General features: G+C 57.9%; 1 protein-coding gene across 1 annotated transcript in view; it reads left to right on the top strand.

The window, feature by feature from the left end:
* Positions 1-1236: 1236 nt before the first annotated feature.
* The window catches only part of TAFA5 (TAFA chemokine like family member 5), a 193069-nt gene continuing 171702 nt past the window's right edge, over positions 1237-22603 (top strand). The window contains exon 1 of the mRNA XM_067698425.1: positions 1237-1460. Within this exon, the coding sequence (XP_067554526.1) occupies positions 1349-1460 (112 nt within the window). The 5' untranslated portion in view covers positions 1237-1348. The remainder of the gene's footprint in view (positions 1461-22603) is intronic.

Genomic DNA, 22603 nt, shown 5'->3' on the forward strand with positions numbered 1-22603 from the left:
CTCCCTCACGCGAGTCTCCCTGGTTCCTCAGGGGCCTCCCCAGCCAGGACTCAGGCAAAAGGAGGGACGTGAGTGAACTTCTTCCATCTCTGCTTCTCCCAGCTATTCAATCAGCGCTCAGGCCCTCTAGCGGCTCCTGAGAAAGGGTCCTCAGCTCCAACAGTACCTCATGGGTCCCCAGCTCCCCGTCCTCACGCAGAATCCGGAAGAACCCCTGAATTGGGAAGGATGCGTTTCTATGGCGTGTCCACGAGCCGGCAGGGAGGCAGTGCTCAGGCGGACGGTGTGTCTGGGCACCGCAGGGTCAGAGCCTCCCCGGGTAGCTGGACCATCTGGTCAGCACCTGGACTTGGGAGCTGTCTTGCCGAGGGGACAGGAGAGGGAGGAGTGGGGATGGGGAAAGTGACCTCAGAGGACGCACTTTCTCCATCCTCGGCATTAACACAGGAGACCAGTCCCGGGTGGGGAATTTAGAGACACAAGACTGGAGCCTTGTGAATGGTGCGCACAGAGACCGCTCACCGAGGCCAGGACAGTAGGCAGAGGTGGAGGCACTGCAGAGGGGCCGAGGACAGGGCTCCTGGGACGTGTGTCCTGGCCTGGCAGTGCCCGGCCTGGGGAAAGGAGCAGCCTTTCCTGGGTGCTCAGCTGACTCTGCGCGGGTCCAAGGCTGTGCTCTCCAGGGGTTTGAGGACGCCAACAAAAAACCCAGAACAGGGATGACAAGGCCCATCCGCGTAAAGGGTCCAAAGCCCCCTATACTTGGAATAAACTCTGGTAACCCCAGCCCAGGCAAGGTCTGGGACCCCGCGTTGTAGGCAGGGGCGGGGAAAGGATGTGGGCGCCACGGGCCTGCGGACCACACAGCCCCAGTACACAAACTTCACGCTGGCCGGCCCGTCCCCCCCGCGAGATGCCCAGGCCGCGGGCGCGCCGGGCCGTCTCTGTCGCCATCCAGAGGCGCGGTTCCGGCGCTTCGTCCGCTCGGCCGCCGCCGGCCTCCCCAGCCAGCACCTGGGCCCCCGCGGGGCCCCCGAGGCGCCGGGCACGCGCATCGGGGGCGCCCCTCGCATTGGTGGCCGGCGCGCCGAGCCGGGGCGCGCAGCGACGCCCAGAGCGGCAGGGCCGGCGTCCCCGGGCTCGGCGGGCGCGGGCGCGCGCGGCGCGGGGCGGGCCGGCGCAGGGCGCTGTGGGCCGGAGCCCGGGCGCGGCGGCGGCGGCGGCGGCGGCGGCGGCGGTGGTGGAGGATGGCGCGCGCGGGGCCCGCACGTGGAGGCCGGCGCGGGGGCGCGGGCAGGGCCGGCTGCTGAGACGCGCTGCTGCCCCCCGCGCGGGCGCCGCGGCTTCAATGGCGCCATCGCCCAGGACCAGCAGCCGGCAAGATGCGACCGCTCTGCCCAGCATGTCCTCAACTTTTTGGGCGTTCATGATCCTGGCCAGCCTGCTCATCGCCTACTGCAGTGAGTACCGCGCGGCCCGGGTCCTCGGCCGGCCCTCCGGTCCCGGCCCCGGCGCCCGTTCCCCGTTCCCGGGCCGCGGCTCCGGCGGGGCGCCCCGCGGGCCGCCCGGAGTCCGTGAGGAGTTGCGAGCTCGGGGCGCGCCGTCCCCCGGGTCCCCGCCGGTCCTGCGCTGGGCCGGGAGGGCGAGGGGCCGGCACTTCGGAGGCCGGCGCCACCGCTGAGCCTCCCTCCTCCGACTCCGGGGCAGGGCCCGGGCACCAGGCCCCGGGTGGCGCGGCGCGTCCCTGCGCGGCGATGCCCGCGGCTGCCCGGCGTGCCGCCGCCACTCCCGGCCCAGGCCCGCGATCCGAGCCGAGCCGGCGGCTTCCCGGCCGAGCCGAGCCGCGCGCTCCGGAGGCGGCGGCAGGTCCGGGGCGGGCGGGCAGCGCTGCCTGGGCTGTCGGTGGAGCGCCTTGCCCTGAGCTTTCCTCTGGCGACACTCCGGCGGGGGACGCGGCGGCCGAGTCCGGAGCGGGGCGCCTTGGGCAGGAGCGGGGCTCGGGCTAGGTCGCGCGGCTGGAGCTTCTGCCTTCCCGGGAAGCAGGCTCGCCGGCGCTTTCCTAAAAAAGATAAGTGAGGGCTGGGGTGCCCGGAGAGGGCTCGCCGCTTCCACCGGCATTTCGCGAGTAGGGTCCGAGGACCCGAGCCGGTGAACCAGTGGGTCTGGCGCGGGGCCACGGGCTCGGGGCTGGGGTGGCGCGGGCTGGCGGGCGCCCGGGGCACAGGCTGGGGGCTGGGGGACCGGGAGCAGGGTCGGGGTCTGCCTGGGTGTGTCGGGGGTGCTGCGCCCGGGGCACAGGCTGGGGGCTGGGGGAATGGAGGCTGGTGGGACGCTGGGCACAGCCTAGGGACTGCGGTGGGGGTGGATGGTCAATGCTCCGGACACGGGTTCGCGGCTGGTTGGATGGGTGGGGAGTGGTCAGCGTCCCGGGCACAGGCTCCGGGCTGGGATGGCGCGGGCAGGTGGGCTCCCCGGCCGACCGCCTGGCACAGGGTCCGGGTCCCTTCCTATCCCAGCGGGAGGAAAGGACGGGCGCTGAGGAACACCTGTCATGGAGAATTGCCATGGGCGATGGAAAAATATGGATTCTTTACAAAAAAAAAAAAAAATTGAGAGAGAGAGAGGGAGAGGGAGAGAGAGAGGCCGGCGCGGAGCCTCGCTCCCCGCCACCACCTCGCATCCCTCAGCCACCTAGCTCCCAGCCCGAGCCTTCGCTCTCTCCAAAATGGGACCGCGGCGGGCCATGGAGACGCGGGGCGCGCGCGGTCGCGGAGTCCTGGGACAGCCCAGCCCCCCCTCATCCTCCCCGAATGGCGGGGGAAACCCGGTGCTCAGAGCAGGAGTCGTGCTGCTGGTCTCAGCCGGGTTGTGCATTTCGCTGCAGTTGCTGGCGACGCGTGGGGACGCGTGGGGAGGGGTCTTCGAGCGGGAAGGTTCCCCGTGGGGCCGCAAGCCCGACTGCCCAGACTGGCACCGCCATCCCGGCTGCACCCTGCCTGCCCCTCCGAATGCGTTCCTGCGCTGGCTGCCTGGAAGGGGGCTGTTCTGGGGGTTTGAGCGAGGTCTGTGTCCTCTCCCCAGCTCCTCGCGGCCATCTCGGGGCCCTGGGGCAGCGTTCCCAGGGTTCCAGAGAAGAGCCTCAGCCGGCTTCCTTGGCCATGGGGAACAGGTGAAAGGCAGGTGAACTCGGGGCTCACCCAGGAGGTGTCATTTAAATGCACTTCCTGGTGGCAGCACGGGAGGGGGGCTCATCCAGCAGTGTTTGGGAAGGGGGTTGTTGTGCCCCAAGTCCCCAGGCTGCTGTCCCTCCCCGGCTCTGGGGACAACATCGTTGGTGCCAAGGCGAGAACCCGGCAACAACAGGCTGGCTGGGGAGGCAGCCCTCCGGGTACAGAGAGGAGCAACTGCTAATTGTTAAGTACATGACACCTCCGCCCTGCCCTGTGGCTTCAACACTTCCCACCCCAGGTGCGCCAGCCAGGGCCTTCCTTTCTCACCTTCTGTGTGCGGTCTCTGCTCACTCCACGCCCCCCCCCCCCAGCACCTCCTGAACCTGAAGGGGGACCCGCTATGTCTGTCCTGACACTCACACCTTTGCCAGACTGCTGCCTGCTCCAGGTGGCGGTCCGGGCCTGCCCGCTGCTCAGACACTTGGTGGAACCCAAGATCCCATTGGACACTCAGGCTGCTTTGCGGAGGCCTCCCTGGCATTCTGGAAACAGCTCTTCCACCAGGACGACGACATTTGGTAAAAAAAAAAAAAAACATCTAATCCAGAATGGCGAAAATCATTAATAGCCGAAGCTTGGGTTAACCACATTTTTATGGTTGTTTCCACCTCCATGGAACGGAATAACTGACAATAAGATAACGTTTTTGGACACACCCCATTACACCAGAAAGGCACTTGGAGAAATTAAAACATTTCACTAATATACAAAGTAGACATATGCACTTGGAGGAATGAAAACACTAAAATGCAAACTAGACATAATAATAATCGATAGCTTGGAACATCAGCCCTAGAGAAAAAAGAACTTCTTTTTTTTAGAATTGATATAAAGCAAATAAAATGCAAATGGAACAGTCCCTGTGATTTCATTCTCTTTTCCAGTATATCTGGGATGAAGAAGAATAGTTATAGCACCCATGTCTGTAAATTGTTTCTGTTATCGGTAAGGATTTTTATTACCCAAAATGTTTTTGTGTTTTGGAGCAGATCTATTTGTGTCATTAGTTAGGGAGACTGGTAAGTGTCATACAGGATTCAGTTATCCTGCCTGTTAAATCTGTGCATTTCTCTGCAGCACAAAAGGTGTTCACTTTCTGGCGCCGCTAGAAGCAAACTGGAATCTTTCTCGGCGTCGTTTTGGGTTAGGGGTGTTCTCCTGTTCTTGGCCCCGTGAAAGCCCTCCCTTCCTTGCCGCCGCTGAGATTCATATTTAAGGAGATGGGCTCCACCCTCTGGCTGGAGAAAGACCTGCAGTCCACCAATTAAGTTAGTTGCTATAGTGACACAGCCTTGTCATTTTTCTCCTATTGGGGAACAATTGACAGGAGACACAGAAAGAGGAAGGGGGCCCTTGATGGCTTTCTTTAGAGATGCAGACTCCATCTCTGTGTACGTTCCCATTACAGCAGGGATGGACGCTTGGTAAAGACTTATCTTGGGGAGGTGATGAGCTCCGATGAGAAAATTGAAACTCTCCTTCACTCTGGTCTGGGGAAACCTCTGTTCTCATGGCTTGGAAAACGCTGAGTTAGATCGTCTTCCCCCTAGCGTATCTGGAGAGGAGAGTTCTGCCTGGACCTGGTTCTTGGATGGAGTGGGACAGCTCTGGCGAAACCATAGTGGTTTGCCTGTGTGCTGTGCTCAACCCCGAGACCCCGAAGATGCAGTCTGCTGTGCTGGCTTACAACATACTGGCTGTAATAAACCATGAGGGAGGTGGAGAGAATGATGAGCTAGTGGCGGCCTTAGGACGCTAAGCCGTGACTTGACACCGTGCACGGTGTTTATTTCGAAGTCCGAGAAGGCTGTGCGTTCACGTAGATTGCCCGTCTCCTCTTTGGACGGGCTTGGTGGACAGCTGCTCCTGGCATGTAAACGGTGGGTGGGAGGAAAGTCTTATATTTGAAAGTACCAGGGAGTAGGGTGCGAGAGGCAATGTGACTGTTTTCGACTTGTTTTTTTTTCAAATAAATGTCATCAAAATTGAATGGTAGCTTTAAGTTAAATCTCATGCCATAGACCTCATGCAACTATGAGAAGAAATTACAAACAACTTCTGAATTGTTTTTTAATCCATTAGAATACTAAAGAAGTGCAGGCTTTCTGATGCTGCATTTTCCTTATAAATACAATTTATTGCATATTTAGGAGAGATCAGAATATGCCACTTTCCTGCTGTTCAAATTTGATTTCTGGGGTTTTCCAAGAGGTGAAATTGGAAATACTGGAAACTGAATGAAGTGATGACATTCAGAAGTTTATTTCTCATCTTTTTTTTTTTTCCTCCTACTGTGTTTTTCATTTGATGAATTTCTGGCCGGAGAAGATGTGCTGTGTGTTTCTTTCAACAACATAAGGAGATAGGTTGCCTGTTTGTGGGATTTATATTGGTGGAACTCCACGCCCAGGGATCGGGGAGCTGGGGGAGGTTATGCCCCTGGAAGCCAGACAGACTGATTGGTGCCCCCCCCCAGCCCCACACCCCTCCCCCCCCAGCCCAGACACCGCCAACAGGGGCCACGCCCTCCAGGACTCCCCTGGCAACTCACTGTTTGCAGCGAGGCCAGAGGATAGCGCCTCCCAAACGGGGGCTGTGTGCTATAACTCAGCTGGCCGGGTCTTCGGTACCAGGCGTCTGGGCTGAATTCCACCCTGGAATTTCTCGCTCAAGACCTGCCACTTGACATCCCCCGGGAGGAGATATGGAGATCAGCTTTTGTGGCATGAAGTATTTTCAGGTGACTTTTATGGGTGTGATTATGGGAAAATGTTATGATAATGTGGCACGAGAAATGGGAAGAAAAGCAAAACATTAACATCCCCATTTCTTTATATAGCTTCGCAGCTGCGCTGATTTACAAGGGCTCATTTTTGCATTAAAATGTGGTGCTCTGGAGTTAATGACCTCTACAGAACGCCACCTGTCACCCAGAGCCGTGGGTGCCCGCTGAGCGTTGGGGAGGAGATGGGTTGACAAGGAGGATGTGAGTTAGGGTTCCTGCGTGACAGGGGATCAGTCGGATGCTGGTGGCAGAGGGGGCTGGCCGCTGGATCTGCTGGACTTTATTTGTTTGGGGGATTGTCACTGGCTGTCCTCTCAGGGGCCGGGGCTGGCACACGGGGCTGAGAGTGCCTGGTGGTGTCCCTTTCTGCAGGCAACCTTGCACGCCCTCCGTGAACCCCAGAGCCGAGCTCCGGCTGCCCGGGCTGCCCCGGGGCTCCCACGGCTTCTGCGGAAGCGTCCAGCAATGGCCTGCTCCTCCTTCCACGTCCCCCTCCCCACGGTTTCCGTATCTGGGCCCTGGCGTGGTGCTAACTGAAGCTCCCAGCAGGCAGCACGAGCCGGCGGCAGCTGGCGGCAGATCTGGGCAAGTCGCCCCGTCTCTCCTTCACCCTGCAGACGTGGTGGAGGGCTCCCGCAGGCTTTGTAACGTTTACTTATTTATTCCAATGGCTGGCAGGAGTCGAGTGTGGAATCACTTTTGTCTCCAACTAGGCCGGCGGGACTCCTCCGGCATCCCCTGGTCCTCGTGGCTCTCGGGAGGCCCAGCTCCAAGTTGGCGTGCCTGCGGCGTCCTCGGGAATGGTGGGTCTAAGCCCGGTGGGACAGTGGCTGCTTGGTGAGATGTCCCCTGGGGAAGACCCCACTCATCTTCCGATGTTCCCGCCTCCCGGTCCTGGGCCCTGGTGTGTCACCTGCTGTGGAGTCGGCCTCCCCCGTGGAGGGGCTGGCCTCTGCGGGGTCCCACCTGGGGACCTGGCCCTCCTTCTAAGTGTGCTGGAGGCCAGAGCGGTACAGAGCCGGCCCCTGGCGTCTGTGCCTCAGCTCGTTCGTGTGATGAGGAATTAGGAAGCCTGGGGACACAGAGATGGGCAAGACCGCTTGCGTCCCAGTGTGGGGGTGCTGGACGGTTAGCACAAAGCAAAGGCAATAGAGGACGGGGCCCCCAGCTGGGCCCGGCACCCTGTTCTGCTGGGGTTCTGGCTGCCTTCTCGCAGGTCACCGCCTGCCCCAAACTCTCGGCCCAGGGTCTGGCCCTGAATCCCCTTCCAGCCCTGGAGCCTCCTCTTGTCCTGCCTGGCCTTCGCCAGGGCCTCTGCATGGCAGGGCAGCCTCCAGCTCTGTGTCTGTGCCCAGCCTCCTGTGAGTCCTTCTCCAAAACACACCTAGCCATCCTCCATCCTGTCTTCCCCACCGTCACCCGAGTCCCTCCTGCATACATCAGCATCGTCCTTGGTGGCCCCTCTGCCTCCAGGCTGGCCGACGGGAGATCCCCACGCGTGGCTTCCCTTAGAACGGAGCCGGCACCAGTCCTCTCCTCCCCGTCTCGCCACCTCCCCGCTCACGTCACTCAGGGCCTCACTAAAGCCCGTCTTTCCTGCCCCGGTGGCCCTCTCCATCCTCTGTGCTGGCTGGCAGAGTTCGGCCCGGGGCCGGCACCCCAGGGCTCCCTTCATGGGAATGTGATGCGTGTGCCCGTTCTCTCCTGCATGCCCTGGTATTACTCACTTCGATACCCCACTGTCCGCGGGGTCCCTCGCACGGCAACTCCCCCACAGTTCTGCTGAATGCAGCGAGGGAACCCTGAGCTGGACTGGTCTCCAGAACATGCCCTGCCCCCAGTGGTGGAGAACTCCTCCTCCAGGAAGCCTCCCCTGAATGCACCGCTTCCTTTCCCTCTCCAGCGCTCTGTGTGTTCACCTGGATGCCGGCTGGCACGGCTCTGGGCCTTCGGGCAGTGACTGCCCCATTCTCTGAGAAAACACTCGTTGATCCTGGCGCCCTGGGCAGTGAGCTGTGCCCGGGGCGGGGCTGAAGGTCTGGACCATAAGGACTTGGGGTGCCCCGAAGGTCTGGGGGCAAGGCCTAAGGGCTAGGGGTGGGGCTGAGGGTCTGGGGGCGGGGCCGGAGAGATGTCTTGTGAAAACTGAAGTTGTTGGATCCGGAGAATCAAATCTGGTTCTAACACCGCCTGATTGAAAAGGAGAAGGAAGAAAACTGTGTGGAATCTCGATGAAACGCTCACTGTTTTCAAAGCGTCCTTGGTGGGCCTTTCACACTGCCGGAGTGGAGCGCTCTCCAGACCCTCCCAGCAGCCTCGCCTCCTTTCCTTAGCTTCTACTCCATCCGTATTTTCCTTGAATACTTGCTTTCTCATGACATCCCTGGGGTTTCTTCCCCGGAGCACTGTGGACGTCGGGACCAGGTTGCTCTCCAGGGTGAGCTTCCCTCATGGCGGGGTGTTGGGCAACATCCCTGGCCACCACCCACTCGGTGCCAGTAGTCTCCCCCCCCCGGGGTGATAACCAAGCCCTTGTTGTGTGTCCCCTGGGGGTAGAACCCCCCCATCCCTGGGGCCTCTGACTTAGTTTGTGGGTCCGCAGTCCACAGGCTTGTTCTGGCATTTCCTGGTTTCGTTGAGTCGGGACTCTGGTCCTGGGGCCGAGTGCCAGCAGCGTGACAACCTCATGACCGCGTCTGTAGCTGAACAGCCAACACAGGGGTGGGAGGACATTCAGCCGGTCGCCTTCTCTGGCAGGTGCATCTCCCGAGTCGTGCCCAGACCGGCTGGGCTGTGGGAAAGGCTGTCTGCTGGGCGGGGACCGTGTCTCCCCACGCTTCTGTCTGCAGAGCTTGGAACCAGCCTCAGGGCTTGAGGTTGGTCTCAGATTCTTCTCCGCATCCTGACTTCTCCATAGCTCACATTGTAACTTTATTGCTCATGGTGATCAAGCCATTTAGAGGCAATAAAACATTCCTGACCCAACGGGGACAGGGCAGCCCGCCCACTACCTGTCCGTCATCTACCCACTGGCTTGACGATGCTCACCTTTTCAAGAGGCATGATTTTGGAGATTTCTGTCTAGAGCCCATTGGAACAAATTCATGAACGCCATTCCCTCCAAAAGTTCTGCTGCCCTTGGTGGGACCGTGGCTGCCTGGAAGCCGCCTTTACTCAGTTCTTTTTGGGGGACGCCAGAGCCTGCTGCCTGTATCCCTGACGGGGCTGCGCCAGGCTCTTTTTGTTCCGGCCTGTGCCCGCCAGCCTTGTCACTGGGCCCTGGCTGGGCCCTAGGAGCCCCTGCACGGGGATGGTGCCCGGGGTCAGCCGGCCTGTGCTGGCAGGGGGAGCATGCAGACCCCCTATGCCTCAGGATGTGCCCCTGCCCACCCCCCTCCCCAACAGGCAGCGTGTTCTAGTCCCTGGGCAGCCTGTTGCCGCCTTCCTTCGGGAGCCCTACCCCATCGCCTTCCTCATGCCATCTGTGACCGTGGGGCGGCAGGGATGTGCTGCTGTGTACGTGGGTGCAGCTCGTGAAGATGCACATCCCACCGTATCAGGCAGCACTCCTGCACACGCATGCACGCACACACGCACGCTTGTGCGGGTCTCCCCGCAGCCCCCAGCCCCGGCCTGCATGTTGCTTTTCAGTCTCAGACTCGCGTGTCATGAGCCAAAGCCACTGACGGCCCCGCCAGAGTCCTAGTCCCGGGAGACCCCAGGTGGGGAGCCCAGGGCAGCACGGGGATGGGGTGGCTGGGGACTTGACTATCCCTAGAGCTTTTCCTCCCCGGTTCCTTTTTAACCAGAGAAGTGGGATGCACAGGTGTGGCCTGGCGGCTTCCCCGGAGGTTACAGGCCTGGGGACCACGCACTGGAGAGCAGGAGCGGACAGAGCTCCGGGCTCCCCTCCCTGTGCCGGCTGCTTCCACTTCCCCGGCCCTTCATGCCGTGTCCCTGGTTTTGTGCACGCACGTGTGTACACACGCCACAGACACGCATCCCTTCTGATTTGGGGCCTCTGTCTCTGCACCAGAGGGTGATAGCGCTAATGGTCTTTCCAGGCCCCAGACGCCACGAGGATCAGAAGGGAGTGAGTCTGGTACTTTGCAGGGATCCGACCTGCGATCCCAGGACCCGCCCATCCCAGGGTGACAGAGGGCAGCGTCCGCTCGCCCGGACTTGGGATCCTTGGGCTGAAGGACCAGTGAGACTTCGCTGTAGTTCACACAAGGAAGTTGCAATATCGCTGGACAGACACCTCGAGTGCGCTTGCAAAGAGGGTGTGGGTTGCTCGGGCCGCCTGGTGCCCGGTGGGCTGGGCCTGATGACCAGGTGTCCCTGAGCACAGGGAGCGTGCGGCCTCGTCCGCGGGGTGGGGGGCCCTCCATGCAGAGCAGGGACTGCGGAAGGTTTGCTGCTGTGCCCGCTTCCACCGCGGCTGAGCCGGAGAGCAAACCTATCAGGACACTCCCTGACACCGAGCGGGCCTGCAAGGACCTTGCCGGTTGAGCAGTGAGTCCCTGGGACCCGGCTGGCAGTGAACTCGGGGGCTGGGTTCCGCCTCCCGTGGTCCCTCCCCAGGCTGACATCCTCCCACATCCCGGAGCCACCTGCCACGGCACCTCAGGGCGCCCACGGCAGACAGGGCTGGGGGAGGTCAGCGGGTGGGCAGGCGGTGGGTGTGCCGGTCGCCCCGCGCGGGGTGAGGGTGGAGGACAGCTGGGGACTCACACTTGGGGTCCTGGCAGGGGAACAGCCCGGAAGGGCCAGCCTCGCCTTCCCCGCCCACGGGCTTCCTAAGGCCCCTTCTTTTGGTGCCACATTCCCTCTGACCTCCTCCCCGACGCCTGGGGCGCCCCCGGCTCCAGAGCTCCAGGACTCAGCCCTACCCCCATTGGCAGCCCCTTGGCCACAGCCTGTCCTTGCACCCACCCTCCGGACGTTCAGAGCGACCGTGAACTCTCGAGACCACACTGTTGAAACAGAGTCACAGATGCGGACAGCAAACTTACGGTTACCAAAGGGGTCGGGGGGAGGGTAAACTGGGAGATTGGGACACTGACATACACACACTGCCATACATAAAGCAGGTAGCTAATAAGGCCCTGCTGTAGGGCACAGGGAGCTCCACTCAGTACTCTGTAATGGCCTGTATGGGAACAGAGTCGGAAACGGAGGGGATAGATGGGTACGCATGACGCATCCACTTTGCCATGTGTACAGCCCTGTACAGCAGCTCTGCTTCAACAGAGGCTAGAAAAGAAAGACCCCGCCTCCCCCCCCCCCCCCCCCCCGCCAGCCGCCTCAAGCCCACAGCCCCTGCCTGGTTTGCTCGGCCTCCATCCTGGGGCCGCCCCCCGCCCCCCCGCAGGACAGGCTCACGTTCTGCATATGGGGAGCTGCTGGGGAGGAAACGCACGGATTGATCCGAGGGGCGTCCTCGCCCGGGGCCTGCCTCCTGCCCCAGCCGTGGGTTCCCCCTGGCCTGTTCGTCTGCGCTCAGATCCTCCTCCCTGGCTGCCAGGTCCAGCAGCTGAGTGTGCTCAGGAGATGCTCTGGCCGCCCGAACACCCCTGTGGTCCAGACTCATCTCTCCAGAGAAGGGGGTGCCTGGGGTGCCCAGGGCGGGGCCGGGCAGGGGGAGACAGCCGCCCCTCGGAGGGCTGAACTCTGCTGACCTCGCCGTTCTGACCCCGCGAATCCTCCCGGGGATCCGGGGCTGTGGCTGGAGAGAGGGGATGGATACACCTCACGGGCGCACGTAAACACTCGCCGCATGAAGGAGGCCCTCTGCCTCTGACCCGGGCTCACAGGCCCTGACAGTTCTAGCAGGGCGGCCAGAGGAGCCTGACGGGCCGCCGGGCCCGCGCACTGTGAGTGGTGTCCGCAGGTGGGAGGATGTCGTGGGCCTGGATGGGGACAGAGCCGGGGGCCCTGCGAGGGTCTCCTTTCTCCCCCGGGAGGCCCAGGCATGAGCTGGAGGAGGGCTGGGCAGGGTGTGTGTGCCCCCGGGTCTGGGGATGTGGACTCACCGCAGACCCTTGCTGTCGTGGTCACAGTCGTGCTGGGTCCACGGCATGGGCCTCTCCAGGGCAGGGCCCCAAGCACAGCACCCCTGCTTTACTGATGGCTCCGGAATGGTTTTCCAAAAGGACAGACAGAATCTCCCTGCAGAGATGGGAGCGGGGTAGCCAGGGCCCTGAACTCTTCAGGACACTCCCTTCCCCAAGTCGTCCCCACCTGCCTTGTCTTGGTGTCTTGAATGTCCAGCGAGAGGGGCTGATTAATACAGCCGGGCAGGCTCTCCCGGTGCCCTTGCTGACGGCCTGTGATGGGCCGCTTTCTCCTAAGTTCTATTCGGAGGGTTTCCCCTGATGTTTAGGAAGGTCAGTACCAACATTGCGAACGTCTCTGAGCTTACGTACTTGTTACTAAAATCCAACGATGATGCGGTGACGGCGGAGTCTTCCTGGCCTGCTTGACCGGACCGTGAACAAGTCGGCTGGAGCCGGGCTAGGCCGTGGTCTCCTGCTGTCAGGTACCTGGGTGACATCGGGGGGCAGGGCGTTGCTAGTTTTCCAAGACCTGCCTCGCATCTGATTTTAACTGAGCATTGAGGAAGGCAGTTTTAAAGCACACCCGTTGCCTGAAGCCTTGTGGTTCGGGGAGGGGTATCCGGACAGTTCTCTGGAGGGCTTTCCTATCAGGAAGTCGCACGGTTAAAATGCTAGTGCCTCCACGCCGCCCTGAATGCCACTGGATGCAGGGGAGAGGCCTCTCTGGCTCTGTTTCTAAATTATGCTTCTCCATAGCAGCTCCATTACCTAATAGCACTTCCCCGGGCATCTCTGAATGCCATTAATGGGTTGATAGGACTCGTTGCTAATCAATTGATGCTAATTTATGGTCCTCGCTGCAGTGGCTGAAGGAGGCCAGCCACGGAGCCACGCTGGGTCTTCCATGCATTTCCCTGTGTCTCTTTCGTGTCTCTTTTCTTCCCTGTCTCGTGTTAGGCTCTGTGGCCGTAGGAGTGAACCCTGCAGGGAGGCAGAGCCTGGCTGTCTGGGCTGTGTTTCGGAGGACCTATCACGTGCATGTCTGCAAAAGCTGGAGAGGACAGGCCTCTGCTCCCTCAGCGCGGGAGGGCAGGGGCGGCGTCTAGGGAGACGGTCACCTTGAGATGACCGCGGGGGTGGCGTGTGTTTCCAGAGCTCACTGGGTTCTGGAAACACGCGTCTGAGTCGGGCCAGCTCTGTCGGGAGCCACCGCATTGTGACCCCCGGAGACCTTTGCTCTGGCGTCCTGGTCGGCCCAGACAACATGCATTCCACACATTAAAAATGGTCAGGACCCAGACCTGGGAGCAGGTGTGTGTTAATGAACTTGGGGAGGTTTCTGAACCCCACCACAGTGAGACGTGCGCTCTCAAGCTAAGAAAATAGCAAAACTTCTCACCGTCAGCATCTGGGACATTGGACGTGGGCACTAAGGACTTCTGAAACCTTCTGACAGGCTTAGGCCTTGTGAGACACAGGCCACTGTCACGTGGCAACCCACGTGCTTCTTTACAAGAACTTTGATTTAGTCAAAATCAGTGTTCCGTGGTCAACAGAAATGCATTTGCTGAGTGTGGTCAGAGTTCAGGGTGTTTTAGCTCCGTCTTCATCTTAAGGTTCCAGCGTGAAAAAGGAACAGATTTTCAAGACAGGAGCAGCAGAAGCCCACGTGGTACAGCCGGGTGGCCGACGGCCACCTCCAGCTCCTAAGCCCCGTGCGTATGGGGAGGGCGCAGACGGCTTCATTGGACGCTGTCGTCATGGAGATTTTGCAAGATGCTCCAGTCACCCCCACTGTCTCAGGTGGTCAGGAGGTTTCTGTCTGTTCGACCCTGGGAAGTGTGCAGGGTACCCAGAGGCCTCTGTCCACTCAGCATGTCAGCCCCACCCACTGTGACCTGGAGGATGTGGGGCGGTGAGCCTGCTGGAGGGGCCAGGACCCTTGGGGCCTGGGACCTTCCTCCCAGTGTCACGCCAGACCTGGGTTTGCCCCCTCCAACCTGATACCCGGTTTGCTCAAGCTCTGTTCTTGGGGCCAGCAGTGGGGTGGGACGCTTCTGAGAAACAGGGGAGCCGATTCCGTGCCATGGAGCAGACGTGACACGTACTGGAGTGTCCCTAGTGGGAGTCCGCGGGGCCTGGAAAGTTCCCTGGGGCGGGCCAGGCCACCTGTGACTGTGGACACTCCACACAGCCTTGCCCACTGCCGGAGCCAGGCGGGATGCCGCTTTGGCTTTGAGTGCCCAGAGCCTTTGCCAGCCAGGTTCCCATCAGGGCGGCCGAAGCCTTAGCACATCCTCTCCAGGGACTCAGGTGGACGCCGTGTGGGAGGGTCAGGAGCCAGCCCAGGCCCTGGAGGGCTTTGTGGCCTTGGACTCAGGGCCCTCCAGGCCAGCGTTTGCTGAGCGTGGCCACACGTGGGAGGGCCCAGGCCTCGTTCCTGTGACCTGTGCACGCCTGGAAGCTGGGGACGTCTCCATTCACTGGAGCTCCCCCGGAAGTGGGGGGCTGTGGGCCTGCCAGCTCCACGCCGTGTGGCCCTGCCTTCACCCAGGGATGGGAGCCCCTCTGGGGCAGGACCTGGGCCTCCCATTGTCAGCTTGGTCCCGTCGGCTGGATCAGGGCCTGCGAAGGGCAGGTGCCGCGGATGAGTTAACCCAGGATTACTGCTGCTGTCAGCCGTTTACACACGTGTGTGAGAAAGGCTCTGATGCTGATCCGGCTGACAGGGTGGGGTGGGTATGGGGTGGCCTGCCCATCCGACCCTGACTTGGAAGACTGCCTCCGGCAAGTGTTTTCGCCTGGGTGGCGGAAGGACCTTTAACAACTTTCGAACCCACTAAAGTTCCAAAAGGAGACAGGTCGTCCAGGCCACGGGTCCTTGTGGCCAGCGCCTTGTTTTCCTGCCCAACTACAACCCAGACGAGGGCCTTGTTTGCCCCAGGAGTCTCCCCTCTGGGGCACCTCTCGCTCCTGTCCACCACGAGTCCCCACGTCGTTCTGGAATCCTGCCTCCAGGGTCCCGATTGAAGCCCCCATATTCCCCAGCCCTGGCAGATGCCCCGTCTCGGGGCTTTGGTGACCACGGCTGGATCTGCTGCCCAGACAGACATGTGCTGTCACCCCAGGGCTCGTCCATGCAGTGGTGCTTCCCTGTCCACGCGGGCCATCCTTGGAGAGGTGGGCGCTGGCCCTGCTATGTCACTCAGCTGCAGTCCTGGTGGATGGGCATCCTGCCAGGCGCCCAGCAAACCATGTCCACTTGCTCCTAGATCTTCACGGCAACCCTCCCAGCTCAGTGTTTGTTTTCTTTTCATTGTAGAGGGAAGTGAGGCTCAGGGAAGGCAGGGGACGCGCGCAGGGTTCCTGGTGGGAGAGGTGGAAACAAAGCCAGGCTGTCTTCTGGGGCCCCAGCCTGGTCCTGAGGGGTTTGGGAGGCTTGGAGAGGAGACCCGTGATGGGCCTTGCAGCCAGCCTTAGGGGCAGCAGGGGATGGTCCAGACACCACGCCAGGAGGGGCAGGTGGGTCTTGGACTTCAGGGCCTGGACAAGTTGTGGGAGCCTACTGGTGATGTATCTGCTGTTTCCAAGTTAAGTTGCAATCGCAACTTTAAAAAGAGAAGGGAGAGAAAGAGGGGATGGGGGAGGGAAGGAGGAGAGGAGGAGGGGAGAGGGAAGGAGGCGGAAGGGAAGGAGGGGACGGGGGAGAGAAAGAGGTACAGTCACAGGGTGGGGCTCCCGAATGGATCTCAGAGGCCACCGCAGGGGTCCCTTCAGCTGGCAGGGTGCGGCCAGGGGTCTGCACTGGGGAGACTTCGGGTGCTTGGGTGCCTTCCATACCCCACCCCACCCAAGCCTCCTTGTGAGCGCTCTGGGCAGGGCAGGCGTGGACACTGTCCCCCACTGTGGGCGTGTCTGCCTGCAGGTGGGACACACATTATTTGCCTTTGGGATTGAACCAGTTGCATCCGGAGTGCTCCCGTGCTCAGGAACCCACACAAAAGCCTGTAGCCCTCCCAGAGAGGACATTTCTTTTTTTTTTTTTTAAGTTTTGTTTCAGTGACTTATTCTTTTTTCTAATCTTGTTTTTTTTGACTGCATTGGGTCTTCATTACTGCATGCCGGCTTTCTCCAGCTGCAGCGAACGAGCGGGGGCTACTCTTCGTTGTGGTGCACGGGCTTCTCATTGTGGTGGCTTCTCTTGCTGCGGAGCGCAGGCTCTAAGCCCGTGGGCTTCAGCAGTTGTGGTTTGTGGGCTCTAGAGCGCAGGCTCAGTAGTTGTGGTGTACGGGCTTAGTTGCTCCGCGGCATGTGGGATCTTCCCGGACCAGGGCTCAAACCCATGTCCCCTTCATTGGCAGGTGGATTCTTAACCACTGTGCCACCAGGGGAGTCCCCGAGAGGACATTTCTTGAACCACTGCTGGGTGCCAGTCAGGTGCCAGGCACTTCTCGTACTTTGTGGCATTGAGTCTTCTCAGCAGGAGACGGGATATATGATTCCCTTTTTATAGAAGAAGAAACTGAGGGTCTCAGAGGCCCACAGTGTCTCCCTGTCTTCCCCAAGTGTGATGAGCTAGGATTTGAACATGGCTGCTGGCCTCTTCAGCTCTGGATCTTGCCATTAACCTTGTGAAACACCTACTGCCCCCTGGGGGTGTGGAATCGCGTGGTCACCATCTGGCCGACCAGGGCTGTGACACGCAGAGCACTGCCTGCAGGCTATGGTGATGTCTGTCTGGGGACTGAGGAAGAATGTCTACCCAAAGGCATCCGGACAGCCTTGGCAGTTGGCACTATGTCTACAGAAACGTCATCCTAAGCACACCCAGTGCAGACCATTGCCACCGCCCGTGGGTCAGGGTCTGTGAGACCACTGTCTGATTCAGAAGAGCTGTGACAGTCTCGGGGATGGTTTGTTAGACTGAAAGGAGATTAAATTGGCAAAAGGGAAAGGTTCACGGAGACACAGTCTCCAGGAGACACCAGGCATGAGCTCCAGGCCCCAGGGGGTGGCACAGATGGTACTTAGTTCCCCAGTGAGGACGTGTGACAGCCTGTGGAGTGTCACCAAGCAGGGGCACGCCCCTGAGCCCTGGGGCCCAAGGTGGCTATTGGGGGTCCCTTGGTGGGTAGGCTCCAGTCCCCTAGACCCAAACCAGGAAGAAATAGAAAATAGGAACTGACCAATTGCCAGTAATAAAGTTGAATCAGTAATTTTAAAACTTGCAACAAACAAAAGTCCAGGACCAGATGGCTCCACAGGTAAATTCTACGAAACATTTAGAGAAGAGCTAACACCATCCTTCTGAAGCTCTTCCAGAAATTTTCAGAGGAAGGAACACTTTCCAAACTCATTCTGTGAGGCTAGCGCCACCCTGATACCAAAACCAGACAAAGATATCACACGAAAAAGAGAAAATTACAGGTCAACGTGATGAACATATTTGCAGAAATCCTCAACAAAATACTAGCAAACCGACTCCAACAATACAATAAAAGGATCCTACACCACTGTCAAGTGGGATTTATTCCAGGGGTGCAAACATTTTTCAATATCTGCAAATCGATCGATGTGATACACCACATTAACAAATTGAATAAATAAAAACCATATGGTCATCTCAATGGATGCAGAAAAAGCTTTTGATAAAATTTAACATCTATTTATGATAAAAACTCTCCAGAAAGCAGGCTTAGAGGGAACTTACCTCAACATAATAAAGGCCATAAGTGACAAACCCACAGCCAAAATCATACTCAATGGTGAAAAGCTGAAAGCATTTCCTCCAAGATCAGGCATGAGACAAGGATGCCCACACTCACCACTTTTATTCAACATAGTTTTGGAGGTCCTAGCCACAGCAATCAGAGAAGAAAAAGAAATAAAAGGAATCCAACTTGGAAAAGAAGTTAAACTGTCACTGTTTGCAGATGACACAATACTATACATAGAAAATCCTAAAGATGCTACCAGAAAATGACTAGAGCTCATCAATGAATTTGGTAAAGTTGCAGGTTACAAAATTAATATACAGAAATCTGTTGCATTTCTATACACTAACAATGAAGTATCAGAAAAAGAAATTAAGGAAGCAGTCCCATTTACCATTGAACCAAAAAGAATAAAATACCTAGGAATAAACCTACCTAAGGAGGCAAAAGACCTGTGCTTAGAAAACTATAAGATGCTGATGAAAGAAATTGAAGATGACACAAACAGATGGGAAGATATACCGTGTTCTTGGATTGGAAGAATTAATATTGTTAAGATGACCATACTACTCAAGGCAGCCTGCAGATTCAATGCAATCCCTATCAAAATGCCAATGGAAGTTTTCACAGAACTAGAACAAGTAATTTTAAAATTTGTATGGAAACATAAAAGACCCAGAATAGCCAAAACAATCTTGAGAAAAAAGAACAGAGCTGGAGGAATCACCCTCCCTGACTTCAGACTATAGTACAAAGCTACAGTCATCAAAACAACATGGTACTGGCACAAAAACAGACACATAGATCAGTGGAACAGGAGAGAGAGCCCAGAAATAAACCCACATACTTATGGTCAATTTGTGACAAAGGAGGCAAGAATATACAATGGAGAAAAGACATTCTCTTCAATGAGTGGTACTGAGAACCCTGGACAGCTACAGGTAAGAAAAATGAAACTAGAACATTCTCTACATCATATACAAATGTAAACTCAAAAAGGATCGAACACCTAAATGTAAGACTGGATACTGTAAAACTCCTAGAGGAAAACATAGGCAGGACACTGTGACATAAATCACAGCACGATCTCTTTGTATCCGTCTCCTAAAGTAAAGGAAATGAGAGCAAAAATAAACAAATGGGACCTAATTAAACCTAAAAGCTTTTGTACAGCAAAGGAAACCATTGACAAAATGAAAAGGCAACCTACTGAACGGGAGAAAATATTTGCAAGCGATATGATCAATAAGGGATTAATATCCAATATATATAAACAGCTCCTACAACTCAACATCAGAAAAACCTGATTGAAAAATGGGCAGAAGAACTGTATAGACATTTTTCCAAAGAGGAAATGCAGACAGTCAACAGGCAAATGAAAAGATACTCAACATCACTAATCATCAGGGAAACTCAAATCCACACCAAAATGAGATATCACCTCACACCTGTCAGAATGGCTAACATCAAAAAGAACACAAATAACAATTGTTGGCGAGGATGGGAAGCAAAGGGAACCCTGGTACAATGTTGGTGTATGTAAATTTGTGCAGCCACTGTGGAAAACGCTGTGGAGGTTTCTCAAAAAACTAAAAATAGAACTACCATATGACCCAGTAATCCCACTCCTGGGCATATATCTGGAAAAAAAAAAACACTAATTCAAAAAGATACATGTACCCTAAGGTTCATAGAAGCATTATTTACAATGGCCAAGGTATGGAAGCATCTTAAGTGTCCCTCAGTAGACCAAGGGATAAAGAAGATGTGGTACATTTATACATAATGGAATATTACTCAGCCATATAAATGAATGAAATATTGTCATTTGCAGCAACATGGATGGACTTGGAGGGTACTATGTTAAGTGAAATAAGTCAGACAGAGAAAGACAAATACTGTATGATATCACTTTTATGTGGAATCTAAAAAAAACATATAGAGAATACAAAGAACAAACTAATGGTTACCAGTGGGGAGAGGGAAGGGGGAGGGGCACTACAGGGCTGGGAGAGGTAGGAGGTACAAACTATTGGGTATAAGATAAGCTCAAGGACGGATTGTACAACACGGGGAATAGAGCCAATGTTCTGTAATAAGTGTAAATGGAATGTAACCCTTAAAACTCTATAAACAAAGAAGAAAATCCCCAGTCCTGAGGGACCATCCTCCCCTGACCTGGGTGCAGGGGGTGTTGCCGTGTGCGTCCTGGCCAGCACGGGCACTGCTGTCATCTGGTGTGGGGTGACACGCTGCACTTTTAGGGGTGGCCAGGACCCTGAAATTCACAGCACAGGGCTGGTCTGGGAGCCAGAGGTGCAGAGTCTCGGGAGCTGGGGGCAGCGGGGGCGCCCCGCTAGGGCGTGAGCTGGTCAGCAGGTAGCCTCGGGGCTTGTGCTGTGCTTGGTACTCCACGGGGCCCCATCACCCCTCTGGGTGCTTTAGTTTTGCACCTGTGGATGGCCTGGCCTCTTTGGCTCCTGCTGGGGCCAACCTGGCCGGGGGTGGCTCAGGCTTCCAGGAGGTGGGAGCGTTGTCCTTGCTGGTGCCTTCCAGGGTCCAGCCCTCCTGGGCTCCTTTAGCCCCCAGAGGCCCGCCCACCCTGGGAGGCAGTTGACAAAGCCCTGCGCGCCTTCCTTTTGGAAAATGCCCTTCATTCAGCCGCATCTGGGTCTGCAGAGGAGCCGTTTCATCGTGAGTTTTGATTTTACAAAACACACTTGCAGAGACCGAGTCAAACGCAGTGCTTGCCTCCCAGGCTCTGCCCTTCCAGCCCCTTTGCTGGACCAGCCGGACCCCTGAAGCTCTGAAGGGCCATTCCCTGAGGCTGGCTCGTGCAGGCCTGCGTGTGGGTGTCGTGGACTCCTCACGTGGCCGGTGGGGACGGCCCCTCCCCGTGCACACATCCCGGGGCTGATCTGCTGGGTGGGTGGGAGGGGGAAGGGGAAGCCTGCTTCCATGTGCCTCCTCCCCCAGGGCTCTGTGGGGTCTCCCCAAGCTGGGTGGGCTCTCCTCCCTCCTTGCATGCTACTCAGGGCAGGGAGAGGGGCGTCTGCTGGGCCTCCCCAGGCTGCAGCTGGTGATGGGTGTGACGGGTCCCTGGGGCACAGCGTGGCATGCGGGCAGCAAGCAGCCAGCCCGGGGATGCTGGCCACGGCGCAGGTGGGACGCGGGGAGGGTGGCTGGGGCCCACGTTGCACACGCGCCTGCATCTGTTGGCCCAGGAGGCAAGGTGACCAGAGCCCCCTGCCCTCAACTCCCTCTCACTGTCACGGCCTCACTCCAGTCAGGAAATAGCCCCCTTCTGCTCTGCCCCGGAGACAGATGGTAATTTTAAAGACTTTAGGCAAAAACTAAGGGAAAATAACAAAGTCCGAAATGAGGACAATACCAACACCTAGACAGTTTGTAGGGTGTGTGTGTGTGTGTGTGCGTGCGTACGCGCACAAGTGTACGTTCGAACGTAACTCCTCTCGATGTGCTTCTCTTCCCTCGTGGTGGGTCATCTGGGCTCAGCCTCCATTACGGACACGAGGACCAGAGGCTGCCCGAGGCAGCTTGGGGCCTCAGAGCAGAGCTTGGCCGAGAGAGGCCGAGGCCCTGACCGGGCCTGACTCTGGAGCCAAGTCCACGCTGTCGCTGTGCCGGGGCGCCTGGCTTTGGCCCGTCTCTGCAACCTCTGGCGCTGCCTCTCCCCCGGGGGCCACGTGTGTCCTACGCATGGCGCCCTTTAGTCTTGTTGGGGACTCGCTGTGCAGTTTCGTCTGTCTGCTGGCTTCCTCCCCAGGGATGCTATAGGGAGCAGTCAGGTAGGGATGCTTGGTCCAGGCGGCCTTGGTGTGGGCAAGGGCTCACAGCTGCTGGGTGGCACGGGACAGAGGGAAGACCCAGCCCTCCTTCCCTTCCCTTCACTTTGGTGAGGCTCAGGTCTCCTGTGGGAACCTGCTCCATCTTGGACGCTCCTTGTTGGCCTGTGGTTACAGCCGGCCTCAGGGTCTTCCCCGCGTCCCGGGAGTGGAATCCGGTGCGGACCACCAAGTCGCTGCCTGTCTGTGCGCACAGGCTCCAGACGGAACGAGCACATGCTCTTCTGAAGTTCCCAATTGCAACATTTTCATCTCAATTAATGTAACAGTAAGTTTGGAAAGGTGGCAGTCGGCATTGGACAGTTAAATGACACCTTCTTGGCGTCTCACGTTGGTGAGAAGGCCAACTGATTATTTTTATATTACAATCCCCAGGCATTGTCAAATTGATTGATAAATTCTCTAAAAACCCGTTGCCTCTTAAGACGTTGAATTTGGGTAGTTGGGGATAACTTTCCTATGACTTTCAAGGGTGGGCTCTCTGGGCGTCAACGGTGTGCCCGTGAGCTGGCGTGGCAGCCATCTGTTGTCCCGCAGAAATGAACTGGAGCCAAGGGGCAGTTCTGTCAGTTACCTTTCCACGGACATGGCTCAGGGTCTCGAGGCTGCACGGGGAGGGCCCCTTGGATCTCCCCAGGTGGCTTCTGTGCTGGGCAGAGCTAGAGCCTGCAGGGCCAGTCCCCTCACCTGTCAGCCAGGAGCCTCATCCCAGCTGAGAATTACCAGCCCAGACAGAGGGAGCTCCTGAAACTGAGCACAGAGCTTAGCTCTGAGCTTCCTGGCAGACAAGGCAAAAAGGGAAGATCCACTGGGTGTAAGGCTCTCAGTGTCTGTTAAGGACTCATCTCAGAAGGTTGAAATGACACCAGCAGGAATACTGACTCTGGGCCATCACTCTGGCTGTCCTGGCACCTCGACGAATCATCTTCAACCTCCAAAACCAGGCGAG

Source organism: Pseudorca crassidens, chromosome 11, assembly GCF_039906515.1.
Source record: "Pseudorca crassidens isolate mPseCra1 chromosome 11, mPseCra1.hap1, whole genome shotgun sequence".
Taxonomy (NCBI): domain Eukaryota; kingdom Metazoa; phylum Chordata; class Mammalia; order Artiodactyla; family Delphinidae; genus Pseudorca; species Pseudorca crassidens.